Source organism: Erinaceus europaeus, chromosome 2 (assembly GCF_950295315.1).
Source record: "Erinaceus europaeus chromosome 2, mEriEur2.1, whole genome shotgun sequence".
In the NCBI taxonomy this organism is placed as follows: Eukaryota; Metazoa; Chordata; class Mammalia; order Eulipotyphla; family Erinaceidae; genus Erinaceus; species Erinaceus europaeus.
Window position 1 is genome coordinate 53,940,562 of NC_080163.1, and position 18,418 is coordinate 53,958,979.

At 38.0% G+C, this 18,418-nt stretch overlaps 1 protein-coding gene across 3 annotated transcripts in view; it reads right to left on the minus strand.

The window, feature by feature from the left end:
• JAKMIP2 (janus kinase and microtubule interacting protein 2) overlaps nt 1-18,418 on the minus strand; it is a 201,066-nt gene that overhangs the window by 27,465 nt on the left and 155,183 nt on the right. For 2 of the 3 annotated variants that reach the window (XM_007516366.3, XM_060180556.1), the window contains exons 6-13: nt 16,047-16,193; nt 15,078-15,218; nt 11,702-11,758; nt 10,074-10,193; nt 8,995-9,123; nt 5,425-5,508; nt 4,677-4,739; nt 523-621 (exon numbers count right to left, since the gene is read on the minus strand). In XM_007516366.3, the coding sequence (XP_007516428.1) occupies nt 523-621; nt 4,677-4,739; nt 5,425-5,508; nt 8,995-9,123; nt 10,074-10,193; nt 11,702-11,758; nt 15,078-15,218; nt 16,047-16,193 (840 nt within the window). The remainder of the gene's footprint in view (nt 1-522; nt 622-4,676; nt 4,740-5,424; nt 5,509-8,994; nt 9,124-10,073; nt 10,194-11,701; nt 11,759-15,077; nt 15,219-16,046; nt 16,194-18,418) is intronic. The other variant, XM_007516367.3, reaches the window with a different exon arrangement.

Below are 18,418 nucleotides of genomic sequence, written 5' to 3' on the forward strand. Positions count from 1 at the left end.
ATTCTGAGTTGCATGAACGTTTTACCACATAGTAGTCACAGGATATGGGCAAGTTATTCATAGTCTTATTTGCCTTCCTCTACAGAATCCTGACTGTGATTCTGTAGAAGGTGTAATTCCACACAACTCCCACAACCAGAGCTCTGTATCCCATCCCCTCCTTTGAAAACTTTCCTATTCTTTATCCCTCTGGGAGCATGGACCCAGGATCATTATGGGTTGCGGAAGGTAGATGGTCTGGCTTCTGTAATCGCTTCCCCATTGAACATGGGTGTTGGCAGGTCGATCCATATGCCCAGCTTGTCTGTCTCCTTCCCTAGTGGGGCAGGGCTCTGGTGAGGTGGGGTTCCAGGACACAGGTTGGTGGCGTGGTAGCATCTGTAACTTGGTGGCTGGCCTGACTATGATTCTAAGGTCCAAATGAAAGTTTGCTTCTGACATGTTTAATTAAGCATATCATACACAGGGCATACTCAATGCATGTAGTAATTATGTTTACTGCTATTATCATCATTTCCTTACTTCTAGCTCTAGGTTTCGAAATTCCAGCAGCTCGTTCTGGTCTCGGGCATCCTGTAGTTCTTGTTGTAACCGGTGGTTTTCTGCTTCCTGTTTTTCTATCTAATAAAGTAAATCCTCAAATTAGGTCAACATGGCAAAAAAAAAATCTAAAAATTCACAAAGCAAGCATAATTAACATTCATTAAGTCAGTAAATCCTTCCAGACCATGGGAAAAAAAAATCAAGTAGATATGACTTCTTTCTAGTTTTCCTTCAGTATTTCAGATCAGAGATTATTGTTGGAGGACATTTACAGTTATTGAGAAAAAGTCTAGAGTGTGTGAATAGTAGATCAGGGATAATATGCTACAACTAGAAATAACTGTGTAAATAAGAAAGACTGACCTCTTAATTTTGGAATTACAAGTAGTCAGATATATTTTTTAAGAATTATTATTTTTTATTTTTATTTATTTATCTTCCCTTTTGTTGTATTATTGTTGTAGTTATTATTGCTGTTGTTATTGATGTCGTTGTTTTTAGATAGGACAGAGAGAAATGGAGAGAGATGGGGAAGACAGAGAGGCAGAGAGAAAGACAGACACCTGCGGACCTGCTTCACTGCTTGTGAAGTGACTCCCCTGCAGGTGGGAACCCGGGGGGCTCGAACTGGGATCCTTACTCCAGTCCTTGCACTTTGCGCCACATGCACTTAACGGGCTGCACTACCGCCCAGCCCCCCCCCCATATATATTTTTTAAGGACAGTTCTGTTCACATAAAAACTTTGCTGAAGGGGCTAAGCAGTGGTGCACCTGGCTGAGTGCACACATTACAACACACAAGAACTCAGGTTCAAGCCTCTGGTTCCCCACCTGCAGGATGAAAGTTTCATGAGTGGTGAAGTAGGGCTGCAGGTGCCTCTCTGTCTCTCTCCCTCTTTATCTCCCCCATCCCTCTCAATTTCTTTCTGTCTCTATCCAATAACTTTTTTTTTTTTTGCTGAACCCCAGCTAGCTACAGAATAAAGCTAAATTTCTCAAATGAAACCCAAAACCTTAATGATCTGGTCAGCACCCCATTTCCCAGTTTTATGTGCTGTCAGTATCTACACACACCCGCATGTGACCATGCACACCAACTCTAGAATTTCAGATATAACCTGTGGACTTGCTATTTCAGAAGCTTTACTTCAGGATATCACTCTGCTGCAAAAACTCTCCTTCCACACATATATTTTATTTTCTACGCAAAAGAAACTCTACATTTCCTTGAACACCAAACATTTCCATAGAACCTTCCCTGATCTACCTATTCAGATGTGAGACTTTTTTTTTTCAGTTTCCTTCTTGCAGGACTTTCCTTAACAGCACTAAAATAACATGATAAGGCATGGAATCTAGTCATATACAAAGGTGTTTTTTCCTATTTCTTTACAAGGGATCAGAAAAATTTCATGATCTGTAGTAATTTGATGGCAGGGCTATGATATTAGTTCAGTGGGTGGACTCCACATACACAATTTGAAATCTTAAGTGCAGAAATTTAAAAAAAACATGGTATTTTTATTTTTAATTATAGGATGACTATAACTTTCCTTAATATACCTAATATAAAGTGTTTAGCTTTATTTTCACTTCTGTTATCTTATTTCTTTTAAAGCCTGAACTGAAAAATATCTCCTGTTAACCTAAAGAAACCAAGAACAGGAAATTAGACAAAAGACATAATGAAAAGACATAATGAAAATCACTTTGAAACTGAAAGTAAATGTAATGACACTTATTATTTGGTATCATCAAGAGAACGACAATTTTATTTTTCTCAGAAGATCACCATAAAGAAAAATTACAGGGTGAGGGTATAGCATAATGGTTATGCAAAGAGACTTCCATGTCTGAGGCTCTGAAGTACTAGGTTCAATCCCCCACACCACCATAAGCCAGAGCTGAGCAGTGCTCTGGTAAAAAAAAAAAAAAAAAAAGAAAAGAAAAATGACGGGAAAACAAAGTTGGGAATATAGTGAGATGAGATATTAGTTAACATAGTCAACTCCATTTTTTTCTGCACTAGATTTTTGTGTCCTAGTAAACTTTCAAAACTTTCAAGAAGGAAGTTGAATTAGATTATAAAAGAAAGTCTACTTCCTAGAATCCTGGATTGGGATCAGTGGGGTCAGTTTTTTTAAGGAAATTTATTTATTTATTTATTTTCCCTTTTCTTGCCCTTGTTGTTTTTTCATTGTTGTAGTAGTTGTTGTTGATGCCATTGTTAGATAGGACAGAGAGAAATGGAGAGAGGACAGAGAAGACAGAGAGGGGGAGAGAAAGATAGACACCTGCAGACCTGCTTCACTACCTGTGAAGCAACTCCCCTGCAGGTGGGGAGCAAGGGCTCGAACCAGGATCCTTACTCCGGTCCTTGCACTCTGGATCACCTTTGCTTAATCGGCTTCGCTACCACCCGACTCCCTGTATGAAACTTTAACCTTTCTAAGAGAAACAGTTCTTAGTCTTAGGATACCTATCCATCTTCTGTATATTAGCTTCTCTCATTTTATTCAAAATGAGATGTTATTCTAATTTTTGCCTAAACAGAACAAAAAAGACTAGGGTGTTGTATATCGTTTTTATTGCTTATCAAGTCCAGTAAATCTTGGTAGACATAATCCTACAATAAATTCTACATAACTTTGGTTTTAACTACAGAGTGGTTTCCATTATTCAAACAGGATTTCAAATTCTGGTTTTGTTAAGAAAAACACATGATGGTTTTGTACTTTTTATGCTATATTTGTGGAAGGCAAATACCAAAGAAAACTCTGTCTTTGACTTTAACATGGTTTCTGTTGCATTCAGTTACCAACTCAAAAGTCTAGGTCCAGATAACCAAATTATATCTAATGGGTCTAAACACTATATCTTTGCACCAAATATATTGATCAACTGCCTATACATGCTATTTTGTGCTTGAATACGTCTCTCGGTAAGTTCTTTCATTAAAATATATAGACCTGGACTGGAACTGGTGAATTGCACCAAAGTGAAGGACTGTGGGTGGGGTGGGGAGGGGAGGGGAGGGTTTGGGTCCAGGAACATGAATACAGAGGAGGCCCTAGTTGGGGTTGAATTGTCATGTGGAAAACTGGGAAATGTTACACATGTACAAACTGCTGGCTTTTTTTTTTTTTGCCTCCAGGGTTATCACTGAGGCTCTGTGTCAGCACTACGAATCCACTGCTTCCGGAGGCTATTTTTCCTATTTTGTTGCCCTTATTGCTGCCCTTGTTGTGGTTGTTATTGTTGTTATAGCTGTTGTTGTTGGATAGGGCAGAGAGAAATCGAGAAAGTAGGGGACGACAGAGAGGAGAGAAAGACAGACACCTGCAGACCTGCTTCAGCGCTTGCGAAGTGACCTCCCTGCAGGTGAGGAGCCTAGGACTGGAACTGGAACCTGGAACCTTATGCCGGTTCTTGCGCTGGTCCTTGCACTTTATGCCATATGCACTTATCCCACTGTGCTAAGGCCAAGCCCCCCAAACCATTGTATTTTACTATCAACTATAAACCATTAATCTCCCAATAAAAATTATATATATATATATATATATATATATATATATATATATATATATATATATCCTAAAAATATATAGACATATGGATAGATACCAACAGCCAAATTTGGTAGACTGATTCAAAAGAAAAGAAGCTAGCCTGTGCTAGATTATATGGTCTTGGAGTCACTTCCTTGCACAAAAGAACAAGTCCTATCCTATCCGTAGTATGTTTTCTGCAAACGGACAATCACATAGGATGTGTGCACATGTGGGAGTATATACATGTCTATGTATACACAGTCTATATATATATATATATGTATATATATACATATACACAGTACATATGCATGGTTAACAAATAGATAGGCTACAGAGATCACATCCTCTTCAGTCCACACAATGCCCAGTGCAGAGCCATGCACACATGCCACTTCACTGATGGCGATGGCAGTGACAGGGATGCAGTTGAGCACACACGCAGCAGAGCAGAGCGCAGCACCTGAAAAGCCTCCCCTTCCCCTAGCCCCTGTGCCACTCCTGAGAGGACCCCCTGCTGCTCCTGGATCTCTCATCATTTCTTCCTCTAGCCCACTAGGGTGTTGCGCCCAACATACCTTTTCTAAAAGCTCCTGGTTTCTCTTAATGAAAAGTTGTTTATCTTCTACCCAGTGTGAATCCTGTTTGACAAAGAATATTGTGCAGTCAGCATTTCAGAGGGGCACCAAAGAGCCTGTGTCTTTAAGTCACTTGACCAGAGCAGTCTTCTTCTACCCAGAGTATTTGCCTGCCGATGACTGGTAGATGATCCCCACCCCCTGCCAGCTCTCTATTCAGAGACATTGGGGCCAAAGTTGCCAGGAAAATTTAATGCCCTCTTCATTGCCACTCACTATCTGCCCTTTTTGAATCTAAATAATCCAGGACCAGCCTTCTGGGGACTCAGAAGTGACCACACAGGCAAAAAATAAAAGTGAAAAGGGTCAGAATGCACACAGGCCAGAAACATATGAATGGAGAACATTAAAATGCAGAACCATAAATGTAGCATAGAGGCAAAGAATGCAGCAGGAGGGAGGGTCTTTATCTTAACAGTTTATGAAAACTCTAGCCTATTAGTATTGGGCTCCTCTTCCACTGGTACTCTCTCTTGCCCAACCTCATTTGCTGTTGTAGCAGGGTTCACACTCTGGCCAGAAAACACTGGGGACAGAAACATAGAGTTGAACATTCTGACAGGGTTTGAGAAAGGTCACTGTGGTGAGCCAAGCCATGTCCTGGATGCGGCCCATGCACAGGGTGATGGAGAGGAAAGTCAGACTGGATTATCTGCATCTGTAGAAATGCTGGCAATCAAATGCCTACCTGCCCTTTTTGAGCCAAGGTTGCTTCCAGATCTTCAATTTTGGCTTTATACCTTAGCACTTCTGCTTGGAGCTGTTCTTGTGCCTGGTAAAATAAAAATTCCAGAACTCAACAAGTAAAATAGGAATTCATTGTCCCCTTCTTTACAACCTCCTGTGTTCCCTGATTAGAGCTCAATGAATAAAGGGAATGACAGCACATTTTCTATAAAGAAAAAAGAATCTTTGACAACTATCTTCAAATCTAAACTTTTGCTTAAAACTTTCAACGACTCCCTTTTTCATCAAGTTAAAATTCAAACTCCTTCTGGTGGTGGGAATAGTGTGGAGTTGTACCCCTCTTATCCTATGGTTTTTGTCAGTGTTTCATTTTTATAAATAAAAATTTTTTAAAGTAAACCATTTTACTGAGAAAAAAATTCAAACTCTTGAGCTGGAGGTTTGAAAAATCTCATTGTATTTCCAACCTTCCATCTACTACTTATGAACACACCTTATCTGCTGTTGATTTCTGTGTTTCCTAAATATGCTTGGCAATTCTCTTACTTGGGTCTTTTTAAATTTTTTAAAGATTTATTTATTTTTAAATTTTTGTTTTTAATTTTTTCCCTTTTGTTGCCCTTGTTGTTTATCATCATTGCCATTATTATTGGTGTTGTTATTGCTGTCATTGCTGTTGGACAGGACAGAGAGAAATGGAGAGAGGAGGGGAAGACAGAGAGGCAGAGAGAAAGACGAATACCTGCAGACCTGCTTCACCACCTGTGAAGTGAAGCCCCTGCAGATGGGGAGCTGGGGGCTCAAACCGGGATCCCGATATGCTTTCTGCCATGTGTGCTTAACCCGCTGCACCACCGCTCCAGCTTCCAGTCTTTTTGTATTTTGCCTGTGCCAAATCTTTCCATTTTTAAAAAATATTTATTTTCCCTTTTGTTGCCCTTGTTTTTTATTGTTGTTGTAATTACTGATGTTGTTGTTAGATAGGACAGAGAGAAATGGGAGAGAGGAGGGGAAGAGAAAGATAGACACCTGCTTCACCACTTGTGAAGTGACTCCCCTGCAGGTGTCTAGCCGGGGGCTCGGACTGGGATTCTTACGCTGGTCCTTGTGCTTAGCGACAAGTAAGCATAACCTGCTGTGCTAGCTCCCAACTCCAAATCTTTCCATTCTTTCAGAGTCAACTCTAAGTTGGACATATCTAAGTCCAAAATACATGTGTTCATATATACGTACACGGGTGTGTATATATACTGTGTGCATGTGCAATTTCAGATAATTATCTTTCATAGAACAACTTGATAATATTACTTCATTTAGTCTAGTAGTTTGTAGAATTCCTTTTTCTTAAGTCTTTTTATTTACTATTGGACTGAGGGGACCACAGAGAGGTAAAGAAACAGTCCTATTTCATCACTCATGAAGCTTCTCCCACTACCACCAGCAGGTGGGGACCAAGGGCTTAAACCCAGGTCCTTGTGCACTGTAATGTGAGCTCTTAATCAGGTGCATCACCACCTGGCCCCCTAAAAAATTGGTCTGTAAATGATCTTATTATCTATAAAAATTAAGGGCTTTTTTTTTTTGCTGTCCATACATGTATTTTTTTCTCTTATGATCTGGATACTTTCTTTAATAAAAAGTTATATCAGATCAGTAATTGTCAGCTTCGTTTTCTTATTCTTCTTTGTGAGGAGAGAATCTTTGAAACACTAAATAGTATATTTGTCTTTATCAGATTAGATTTTAAAGTTCAATTTTTTAACTTTTTTTCCTCTGCCACCAGGGTTAACACTGGAGCTTGGCGTCAGCACTACAAAACAATCCACTGCTCTGGGCAGCCATTTTTTTAAAAACTTTTTTTTTTCTTTCTTTCTATTTTTATAGGACAGAGAAAAATTGAGAGGGGGGGAGAGGAAGAGAGAAAGAAAGACACCTGCATATTTGCTACACTGATCTTGAAGCATTCTCCTTGCAGGTGGGGAGGGGACATTTAAATCTGGACCCTTGCACATGGTAATGTGCCACAACTTGGCCCCTAAAATTTATTTTTTTATAAAAATGATTTTAAGTTAGAATAGGTGTTGATTATATTGTTCCCTGCATCAGTGTTACGATGAGGGGCCAGCAGATAGCTTACTTAGTAGTTGAATACTTTGTCATAAATGAGGTTCTGAGCTTGAGTAGCATTACTAAATTCTCTCTATATGCCAGACACTGTTTTAAAATTAACTGAGAGAAAATAGGGAGGCAGAAAGAGGCACCAAAAGCTCTGCATAACCACTTGTGAAGCTTCTCTCCTCCCTTGCAGTTAGACAGGAATCATGGGCTTGAACCTGGGTTTTCACACACTATAACGTGCACTCTACTGGGGCCTCTTGGCCCTTACCGTAGACTTCTCTAAGTACAGAGCAGAACATAAAAAAAAAAGCAAAAAACATATGGTTGTCATATTCATTCTTCTAAAGAAGTATGATGTAGGCATTATGACTCTGAACTCAGAGACTGGGTTCATATCATGGCATTAATTTATCTGAGCCATATATTGTGGCTTTAACTGAAATTAGATTTAATTCCATCAAAGTCATTATTTTACCTCCTAAGGAGATAGTTATATCTCCTATATAAAAGAGATAGTAATATTTTAGGATTTTTATTTTAGGATGCAAAGTGCTCATCACAATAACCAGAAATAGTAAGCACTCAAGAAATATTAAATATTACTATTTTCTCCCCCTCACCCCTCCCTTCCTTTTCCTTCCAGATTCCCTCTTTTCCCTTCCTCTTCCTTTCTAACTGATGTAATACCCTTGTGAAAGGCAGTGGTAACATAACAGAAATAACATTTCAACAAGTATGACTTTAATTGGATGACTGGGAGATAGCTCCCTCTGAGAAGTATGTGCCTTATCATGGGTAAAGCTCAGGGTTCAAATCCTGGCATCACACAGAAGCACTATGCTACCACAGAAGCTCTATGGATGGTGTAGCATCTCCGTTGTACTTCTCACTTTCTCTCTCTCAGATAAAAAGAATGAATGTAGAAAAGATGTAGGAATAGTAGAGTTCTGTATGTGTAAGAACCCAGTGCCCCCCCATTGCCCCCGCACACAAGATTTGAGTTGAAATTCTAGTTTTCTTTCTAATAGCTAGCTGTAAGTTCTTTAGCAATTCAGTTAAGATCTTTGATGCACAAATCCCTCTTTTATAAAATACCTGCCTTGGGGAGTTGCCACAAGGGTTAAATGAGATATACTCCATAGAAGTCCTTGGTAAATTGTGTACTTGTTAACTAAGACATGAAATAGGCTGTATCTATTGCTTTTGAAAGATGAAAGCTCTTATTTCCCAAGCAAGAAACTAAAAACATGGATTATCAAAATTCAATCATGTCTAACTTTGAACTTAAATGTTTTAAAATAGCAAGGGTAAAAACTACACACTTGACTAGCTTTAAAGGAACAAGAGCATTGATCTAAACTGGTCTTAATGCCTCCAGAGTCAAACTTTGGTGCTTACTTTTCTGTGACAATTACAATCCAATTCAGGTCATTCTCTCCAGATGTCTACTCACCTTGGCTTCTCTTTCAGCATCGATGATGCCTCCAGCCTGCTCCTGCAACAGAGCATAGGCTCTTTGGAGGGCTTGGTATTCTTTTGTTAACTGCCGAAATCTCAGTTCTGATTCTTCTGCCGCTAAACTCTTAATATTAAGAAAAAAAAAATGTTCAGTTTCTGACTGAATATGAAGTAGGAACATTTGTATACTTTTTAAAAGTAAGTAAAAAGGTTATTTCACTTCGGGCTCAGTGTGATTTCATATTTAATTCTAAAGTAGGTGCATGGGTGCAAATACTGTAATACTTTCAATCTTAATAATACATAAAATACATATTTGTTTACACATTACTGATTATTACTCACTGGATTGGATAGTAGTAAATTGTGGACTCAAATGAGAACTTTTATTTTATTCACCACTATGTTTCTGGCTATCAGTGGCCCTGCCACGCATGACCTATGGCATTACTACTCTATTCTCTCCTTAGCCCTATACTCAGATTTTAAATACAAATTTTAGATGACATGACATCTGAGTCTCACTTCTGTTTGGTATATTTACATTCAAAAATTTCTTCCCCAGGTAAAATTTTAAAACGCATTTTCTCCTGCAAACTCTCACATTACAGGCCACAAGAAAAGCAAACATTAAATGAAAAAATGTGATTTCAGAAGTTTCAGCCCCCAAGTTACCCAGTCAGAAATTCTCATGAGAGAGTCCAAGAATTCTCACTGTAACTGAACCTTAAAATGATTCTTATGAAGGTGAGCAGTAGAGAACACTTTGATAAACACTGTCATAGGCTATAACCGAGAGCTTCTAAATTTGTGCTTTGCTTCACACAATTCCTAGATGGAGAATTTGAGAGAGTAGCTTCTGTAGTTGAAAGAAGTCTTTGTGTTACAGAGCTGAATGCTAGAGAAGTTTCTAGGAGTGTGACATGACATAGGTGAAATACCTTCTAGGAGATAACAAAGTCAAGTATGGTGTGTAGTTCATAAAGGAAAGCTAAGTATTGTTGGTTTTTTTTCCCTCCAATTTAAGGCAAAGTTGGTAAACAAAAATGTCCCAAAAAGATTGGAAAAGCTCACTTCATCCAAGTCGTCATCAGGAGTAGCTGGTGTTCGGTCTGTTCTAAATGAGGCCATGGATGACGTCTCTGAATCCATGGAGTCCTCATCATAGCCAATAAATGGGTCCAAAACAGGCCTCTAATGGAGGAAAATACACAATTACTAACATAATTGAACTTGTGAAAAGCCAGCATGTTAGCATGCTATTAACTGGCATTAAGTGCAAATGAACATAGAAGTATGTATTCTTAAATGATTCTTTGATGGAATAAAATATTAGCCATAAATACAGTAATTTCAGTAAATGTTTTTCCCATCTTACTATTAGCACTACTATTTATCTCTTTTCATTGAAACATTGGGGTCTCCTTATTTTATCAATTTTAATTTTTATAGAAACAGCGCCTTGTACATGTATAACCTCACCACTCCATGGCTAGCTTTTTCACTCAGGTAGAGAGCTTGAAAGAGAGGGAAAGACAGCACAGCATCACAACTTCCCTCACTGCTATGGTACTGAGCCCAGGCTTAGGGCATAATAAAGAATGAGCCCTATCTAAATCATCTTTTGTTTTTGCTTTTTTTTCTCTTTTTAGAGCTAAAGCAGAGAGGCAAAGAGAGTGAAAAAGTCCACAGCACCAAAGTTTCCTTGTACGGGGACCAGGCTCAAGCCTGGTACATGACCCAAGTGAGCTATTTTGCTGGTCCCTGGAGCGTCTTTGGTTCATTTTATACCACGGTGTTTATGTGACTTACTCTTGCCAGTATTTAAAGTATAATTAAAGGACTCTGAAAGCCCAAGTATCTACGTAATAGGTGTACTTGGGAAAAATAAAGTTCAAACAAGTAGACAAATAAAGTAGCAAAACCATGGATTTTATTTTATTTTTACTGCCAGCAAGGTTATTGCTGAGCCTTGGTACCAACACTATGAATCCACTGCTCCCTGCAGCCACTTTTTATTCTTTTTTTTTCTAATTTTTTAATTATTATTTACAACAGAGAAATTGAGAGAGGATGGGGAGATAGAGAGAGGAAGAGGAAGACAGATACCTGCAGAACTCACTTCACCACTAGCGAAGTGGAACCCCTGTAGGTGGGGAGCAGGGCTCGAACCTGGGTCCTTGCGCGTTTTGTAATAAGTGCACTTAACTGGGTGTGTCACTTCCTAGCCCCCCTAAAACTGTGGACTTGAAGGGGCTAGATACATACTGACAGACTGGGAAGATTATTATCAATGACTAATTTCTAAGTAATTAGTGAAAATAAATTAATAAATTACAGGTAGTATCAGATATTAATATACCATGGGTGACATGCATCCATATGAAACCCAGGTACTCTCTTGAAGTATGACTGCAACATGTCAGTTTTAATTCTTTTGAGATGAAATGTAGAGGCTTTCTTCTCTCCTCGAAGAAAATCATACTAAAACACACCTTTTCAGTTTAAAACTCAGAACACAATCATTTTGGTACTTCTGAGAAATGACAAAGGCTAAGATTTTGTTCTAGAAAATTAAACCCACGTATTGCTGCAGTTCAGGAACAACTGATTCATCACATTTCTGCAGGAAGACTTCTTGGCAAATCTCACCGTCTGGTGGTGATTGTGGTAAAATCCTGATAAACTAGTTTTCTCTTTACCTTAATTGGCTTGGAACTTCGTCGATGCTTTCTCCTGCGGATGAGTTTTTCTCGGTCCTGGAAAACAGATGAAGATTTTTTCAGAGATCTAGGGTTGACACATATTTCCCTATAGATTTTTTTTTTCCTAGTGACAGAGTTGGCCTCCCCAAGGCATTACACACACACACACACACACACACACACACACACACAAAATTATTTACTTGTTTGTTTTGTTCATTTTATTGCCACCCTGGTTATTGCTGGAGCTTGGTGTTGAAACTATGAATCCACTGGTCCCAGTAGCCCATTTTTTTCTTCTTCTTTTCCTTTTCCTTCCTTTCCCTTTCCTTTTTACTTCATAGAGAGAAATGGAGAGGGGAGGGGGAAATAGACAGACACCTGGAGTACTTGCTTCACCATTTGTGAAGTACATGGCTTCCCCATGGCAGGTAAAGGCTGATGACTTGAATCCAGGTCCTTGCTCTTGGTAATCTGTGTGTTCAACCAGGTGTACCACCACCTGGTCCATGTAAGTATACATAAATTTAAAATGAGATTATGTTTTTACAAAATTTGTCAACAATGTGGTTTGACACTCAAATAGGTCAAAGTGAGAAAATTCTTAATTCTTAATATCTGGAAGCCTCACAGTTGAGTTGTATTGTGTTCCTACTCAGAATCTTTTATAGATGGGACAAATGGTAAAGCACTGAGCCCCATGGCTCCAGTTGTAACCCATATTTATTTAAGTCAAAAAATCTCAGAATCAACATGTTTTATAGTTATACTTGTGTCATTTCTGAGAAACTGGTTTTTACTGTTATTTCCTGCTTACTAAACAATACTTGTTCCAGCTAACTATTTGTTCAATGGTTAATATGTAAGCAAAACAAGCTATGTTCTCTGCCATCTTCAGCAGATGGGAGATGGTCTTTTGTCTCTATGTTAGCAGACAGTCTTCTTCCTGGCAATAGGAAAGGAGCACTATAACTGTTGTACTCAGGATTACTTCCATGTTCTTTGTCTTTACCCACACAACTCAGAATATAATCACTCACATTTTCTTTTTTATTTTTTTATTCTTTTATTCTTTCTTATTTTATTTTTAAATCATTTTATTTATTATTGGATACAGAGAGAAATTGAGAGAGGAAAGGGAAATAGAGAGGGAGAGAGACACAGAGACATCTGCAGCCTTGCTTCACCACTTGTGAAGCTTTCCCCCCACAGGTGGGGACCAGGGGCTTGAGCCTGGGTTCTTGCAGGTTGCTAATGTGTGCGCTTAACCAGGTGTGCCACCACCTGCCCCTAACTACCCATATTTTCAAGGCACAAATCTTCAGTTTGCCTAGACTCAAAATTACTTCCTCTAATATTATAAACTTAATTTCACGCCTAGACTCAAAATTACTTCCTCTAATACTATAAACTTAATTTCACAAAAATGTAAAAATACTATTTTGTCTAATTACTTAAAAACATATAGAAAGCTATCATATATATATATATATATATATAATGATAGACAGAGAAAGATAAGAGCACCCTATGCCTCAGGTCTGCAAAGAATGTGTTCTACCTACTGAGTCACTTCTCCAGCTACAGAAAGTCATCTTTTGATTATCCTTGGATCCCTGTTCTCAACTGTACTTTAAAAAAAATATTTATTTCCTTTTGTTGCCCTTGTTGTTTTATTGTTATAGCTATTATCGTTGTTGTTATTGATGTCATCATTGTTGGATAGGACAGAGGGAAATGGAGAGAGGAGGGGAAGATGGGGTGGAGGGGGAGACACCTGCAGACCTGCTTTGCCGCTTATGAAGCAACTCCCCTGCAGGTCTGGAGCTAGGGACTAGAACTGGGATACTTACGATGGTCTTTGCGCTTTGCGCAACATGCGCTTAACCCGCTACACTACCAACCAACTCCCTCATCTGTATTTTCCTAAGCTGGAAATAGAGTGTCTGCCTGACTGAACTCATACATGCATGTGTGTGTGTGTGTGCGTGTGCGTGTGCGTGTGCGTGTGTATAGTTGCTTGAGTTCTCGTGGTAACTTAAAGAATACCTAGATATAAAAAGTTATTTTCTAGATTCACACTTATGAGTGGAGATTACTTTGAAAATTGCTACTCATTTACTGTACAAATTCAACAGTGGATGGGAAAGTGACTCTCATCTCCCTGAAAATCCAGTGAATCTGCTCAGACATCTCAAAATTCCATAAGAAAGGCTAAACTTAAACTAAGGATGTGCAAAGCCAATTAAGTTTCTAAACTGATGAATCTGTGAGACTTATAAATTATTAAAGATGTAGAAGTGAAATGAGGACACAGAGCTTGTTTAATAAATAATGTGGTGTAAGTCAGTGGTATTAACCTTTTTAAGGTTTATCTTTATAAGTAAAAGTACTTTGGTCATGCAACCTAAATATATCTGAAACTTTTAAATGCATATACTTAGATTAACCTCTTCATAAGACACAAACATTATACCATATTCAAGTCAGAAGAAAAAATTTTAAGTGTGAACCATAAATAATGAAAGACTGGAATTTATACTCTTCTTCCTTCACAGTCACTAAACTATCTTGCTCACCCTACTCTGAACCCCCCATCACTAATTCTTCAAAATTCTACACCTTGGCATGATCCTTAAAAGATATTATCTCAAAAAGTCATTCACAGAATAAAGATAAAGAGGCAGAGAGGAAAAGTCAACAGCACCCAGAGATCTTAGTCTACCCCTGCTGGCAAAGTAGATCTCACTGGGGGAACAGGAGAATCATAACTGTTCTCTTTAATTTAGTAAATAGTAGAGTCATAGTCAGAAGAGCTGGGCTACAATTTTAGCTGTTATTTAACCATGGCTTTGGTTGCTTACTTAACAGGTGTTAAGTCATTACTATGTGCTAGACATGGAATTAGGTATTGGGGAAGAAGGGGCATGTGATTCTGTTATTGTAGGTAAAATATTTAATTTAGGAATCTCCAAAATATACTCACTTAAGTAACTTAACATAACAATGCATTTGGATATTCTATCCTTTTTTAACAAATGTTATTATTACTATATAATAGCATATAACATATATTAACATGATATATATTAACATGTACAATTTATATCACACTTTAAGGTGGTGGTTTTAGGGGACTGGAAATTCTATCTTAATATCTTTTGAGGCTACTGCTTGTGTTACCAAGTTTGTTAACAAAATGTATTAAAATTTTAGTAATATAAAGCATTTTTTGGAAGTCTTCTGAACCTATTTACATGCCAATCATATGATCTCAGGCTGATTTAAAATTATGAAGTGTTTTCAATATATGCTGATTTGCTAGTTACTTGTTTGAGGACAACTTAGAGGCCATATATTGACTGAAACTTACCCTTGTGAGCTCATCAATAATGTTCTGTTGCTCAATAACCTGAAGTTTTAGAAACTCTGTCTCTTGTTCTTCATTAGCTTGGTCAAGGTCATTCAAAGATTTTAATTTCTTCAAGGGTGGATGAGATGTTATTTTTTCTCTCTGGATTAAAAAGGTGGAGATGTTTAAAAATCCCAAACTTCTGTGTCCAGTATAAAATATCTGTAGAAATCTTATGTGGCTCAAACTAAACGTGAAAATCACCAGTTTTTATACACAGAGACCAACTAAAACTCAAAAATTATTGTGTCTGTTGTAAGGAGTTGAAATCACTGAGAACGTCAGAAAATATGTGATCTCCTACAAGTAACATAAGTCATTGAAGATGTCTAAATGTCTCTATAGTGGTATTAAGTCTGTTAAGTACATTCAGTGTGGGGTAGATAGCATAATGGTTATGCAAACAGACTCTCATGCCTGAGGCTCCAAAGTCCTAGGTTCAATTCCTCACACCACCATAAGATAGAGCTGAGAAATACTCTTGTTAAAAAAAAAAAAGAAATATATTAATACACTGCTTATCTATAAATAGCATAACTGGTGGCATCTATTTCCCAACTATTACATAAAATATTAGATAATGAGTGGCACCAACTATATACAGTTCCATAAGGAGCATGTTAGTGAAATTCCTGAGAGGAAATTTCTGTGGCTCAGGAACTATATTAAAACTTTCTCTATTTTGGAGTTTGGGGAGAGTTGTGTAGATTCCTGCAAGCACTCCTACAGTTCTGCAAATCAAAAAAGCACATAAAATTCAGAGATAGCAACTTTTTCTTGCATTCCTCCTTGAAGGTTCCTTGCTTACATAAGGGAAAACTCAAACTCTCATAAATAGCTTTGTATTTTTTAAAATGAGGGAGAACAGTAAATCAGGCTGTTGAAGTAATGTAAAGAAGGAAATGCAATTTTGCAGGCTGTGATACACACCATTTCTGAATTTTCCTTGGTAACAGCTTTCAGTTTCTCTTCCATACGCTGTAAAGATACCATCAATTCATCATTTCTCTTGGTGAGGCACTTGTTCCTCTCCAGAAGAGGTTTACATTGCTTTTCAGTTTCCCGCACGCGTTTTAACTAGAAAGACAGAAGTTACAATTTGTCTTTTGGATTTGAAGGACTATGGAGAAAGGGACTAATCAAGATAGAGTGAAGTACCCCATCTAGGGTCACATTTGTCTGCTTTTCTGTGTGTTTCAAGAACTAGCACTGGCATTTCAGTTCTTTGCCTTCACAATTTTATGCCAATCTATTTTAAAGTAGATAGCTACTGAGATTCTGATTTGGGGGAATGCTCTGGAAAAGTAATTCCACTCCTGGTGCCTTCAGGTCAGTCACCCTCATGGGAGCTCAGCCCCACACCCAAGCTGCATGTAACCTCTTTCTGGGCCTAGAATGACTATTCATTGCCTCAGGGCAAGGAAACAGTCCACCTGAACCTCACAGAACTAAGTTATGCAAACAAGACCTCAATTCAAACCTAATAGTCTCTAAAGCCCAACCATCCCATCAGAAAGTCTCCAGAAACACATTAAAGCTGTCAATTATATTATTTTTAAAAATATAGTTTGTTTATTTTATTTTAATGAGATAGATACTGAGAGAAAGACAAAGAGCACTGCTCAGCTCTGGCTTATGGTGGTGCTGGGGGATGAACCTGGGACCTCGGAGCCTCAGGCATGTAAGATTTTGCATAACCATTATGTTATCTCCCCAGCCCCAAACTGTTTATTTTAAGAAAACTTACTGAGGGAAAAGTATATCTTAATGGTCTAGTGCTATGGATATATATTTTTAAATATTTATTCATTTGTTCCCTTTTGTTGCCCTTGTTTTATTGTTGTAGTTATTATTGTTGTCGTTGGTGTTATACCAGACAGAGAGAAGTGGAGAGGAAGACGGAGAAGGGGAGACAAAGATAGACACCTGTAGACCTGCTTCACTGCCTGTGAAGTGACTCCCCTGCAGGTGGGGAGCTCGGGGCTCGAACCAGGATCCTTATGCCTGTCCTTGCACTTCACACCAGGTGCGCTTAACCCACTGCGCTACGGCTAGACTCCCTATTGATATTTTTTAAGAATATATCACTCTCACTGAACTTATGTAGAGCACAGTTGTATTGGTACCCACTCATAATTAAAGTGACTATACATACTCTGGTTTGTCTAAAGGAGAGTTTTTCAACCTTTGCCCTCTAGGTACTTTGGACCAGATAATTTTTTTAGTTATGAGGGGCTTTCCTTTACATTTAAAGGTTAACAGCAGCCTTGGCATCTGCCCACTCGATGCTAGTGACATCCAAAAGTGATAATCGAAAGTGTCTGCAGATATTTGTAGCATTACCCCTTCTGAGAATCACTGATGTAAGTCTATGAATATTGTTTTAGGGTAATTTTTAAGTTACCCCCCTCCAGTTCCTTCAACCTCTCTCATTTATTTAGTGATGTCAAAATTCTCAAGCATAGTTCATTCTTTTCATACTATTGAGTATGAATTTAAAATAAATTTGGGGAGGTGGTACCAAAGGAGATTATCTTCTGCACCCCATAAAGAATGTTTTTCTGTACTCCCAGAGGGATAAAAACTAGGGAAGCTTTCAATGGAGGGTATAAGATACAAAACTCTGGAGGTGGTAATTGTGTGGAATTGTACACAATCTTGTTGATCATTATTAAATAAAGAAAAAAGAAAAAAGAAATATCTGAAAAAATATTTAAAGACTCCTTTTCTTGGAATCTAACATTTTGGGAAATGGTAGATTTAGTTACCCAGTCTTTGAAAATGTTTTCCCAGTGATTTTATGCCACTAATCTTCAACTCTATATTAATAGTTATTTGAAGATTTGTATATTATATCAAAAGCAAACCTGGATTAATTTTTCATTTAAAGCCTCATTTAATTCTCAATTTTGAGCTTCAGTGCCTAATGCACTGATATTAAATACTGAGTATATATGAAGACAAATGGATTATTCCATTAGATTTATACTCTTATTTTGTTATTTACTTATGTATTCATTAATTTTATTTATATTTGTTATTTTATTTATTTTGTTAATGAAAGAGGTACAGAAAGAAAGATACACAGTGAAAGAGGAAGAGAGGACTGCTCATCTCCGGCATATGATGGGATTAATCTGGGATTTTAGAGCCTTAGACATGAAGTCTTCCATGCAACCATTATACTGTTTCCTCAGCCTTGCATTTATTTAATGTTGAAAGAGAGACAGACCAGAGGACTGCTCAGCTCTGGCATATGGCAGTGCCAGTGATAGGATAGGGCATACATATCCTGTGCTCTA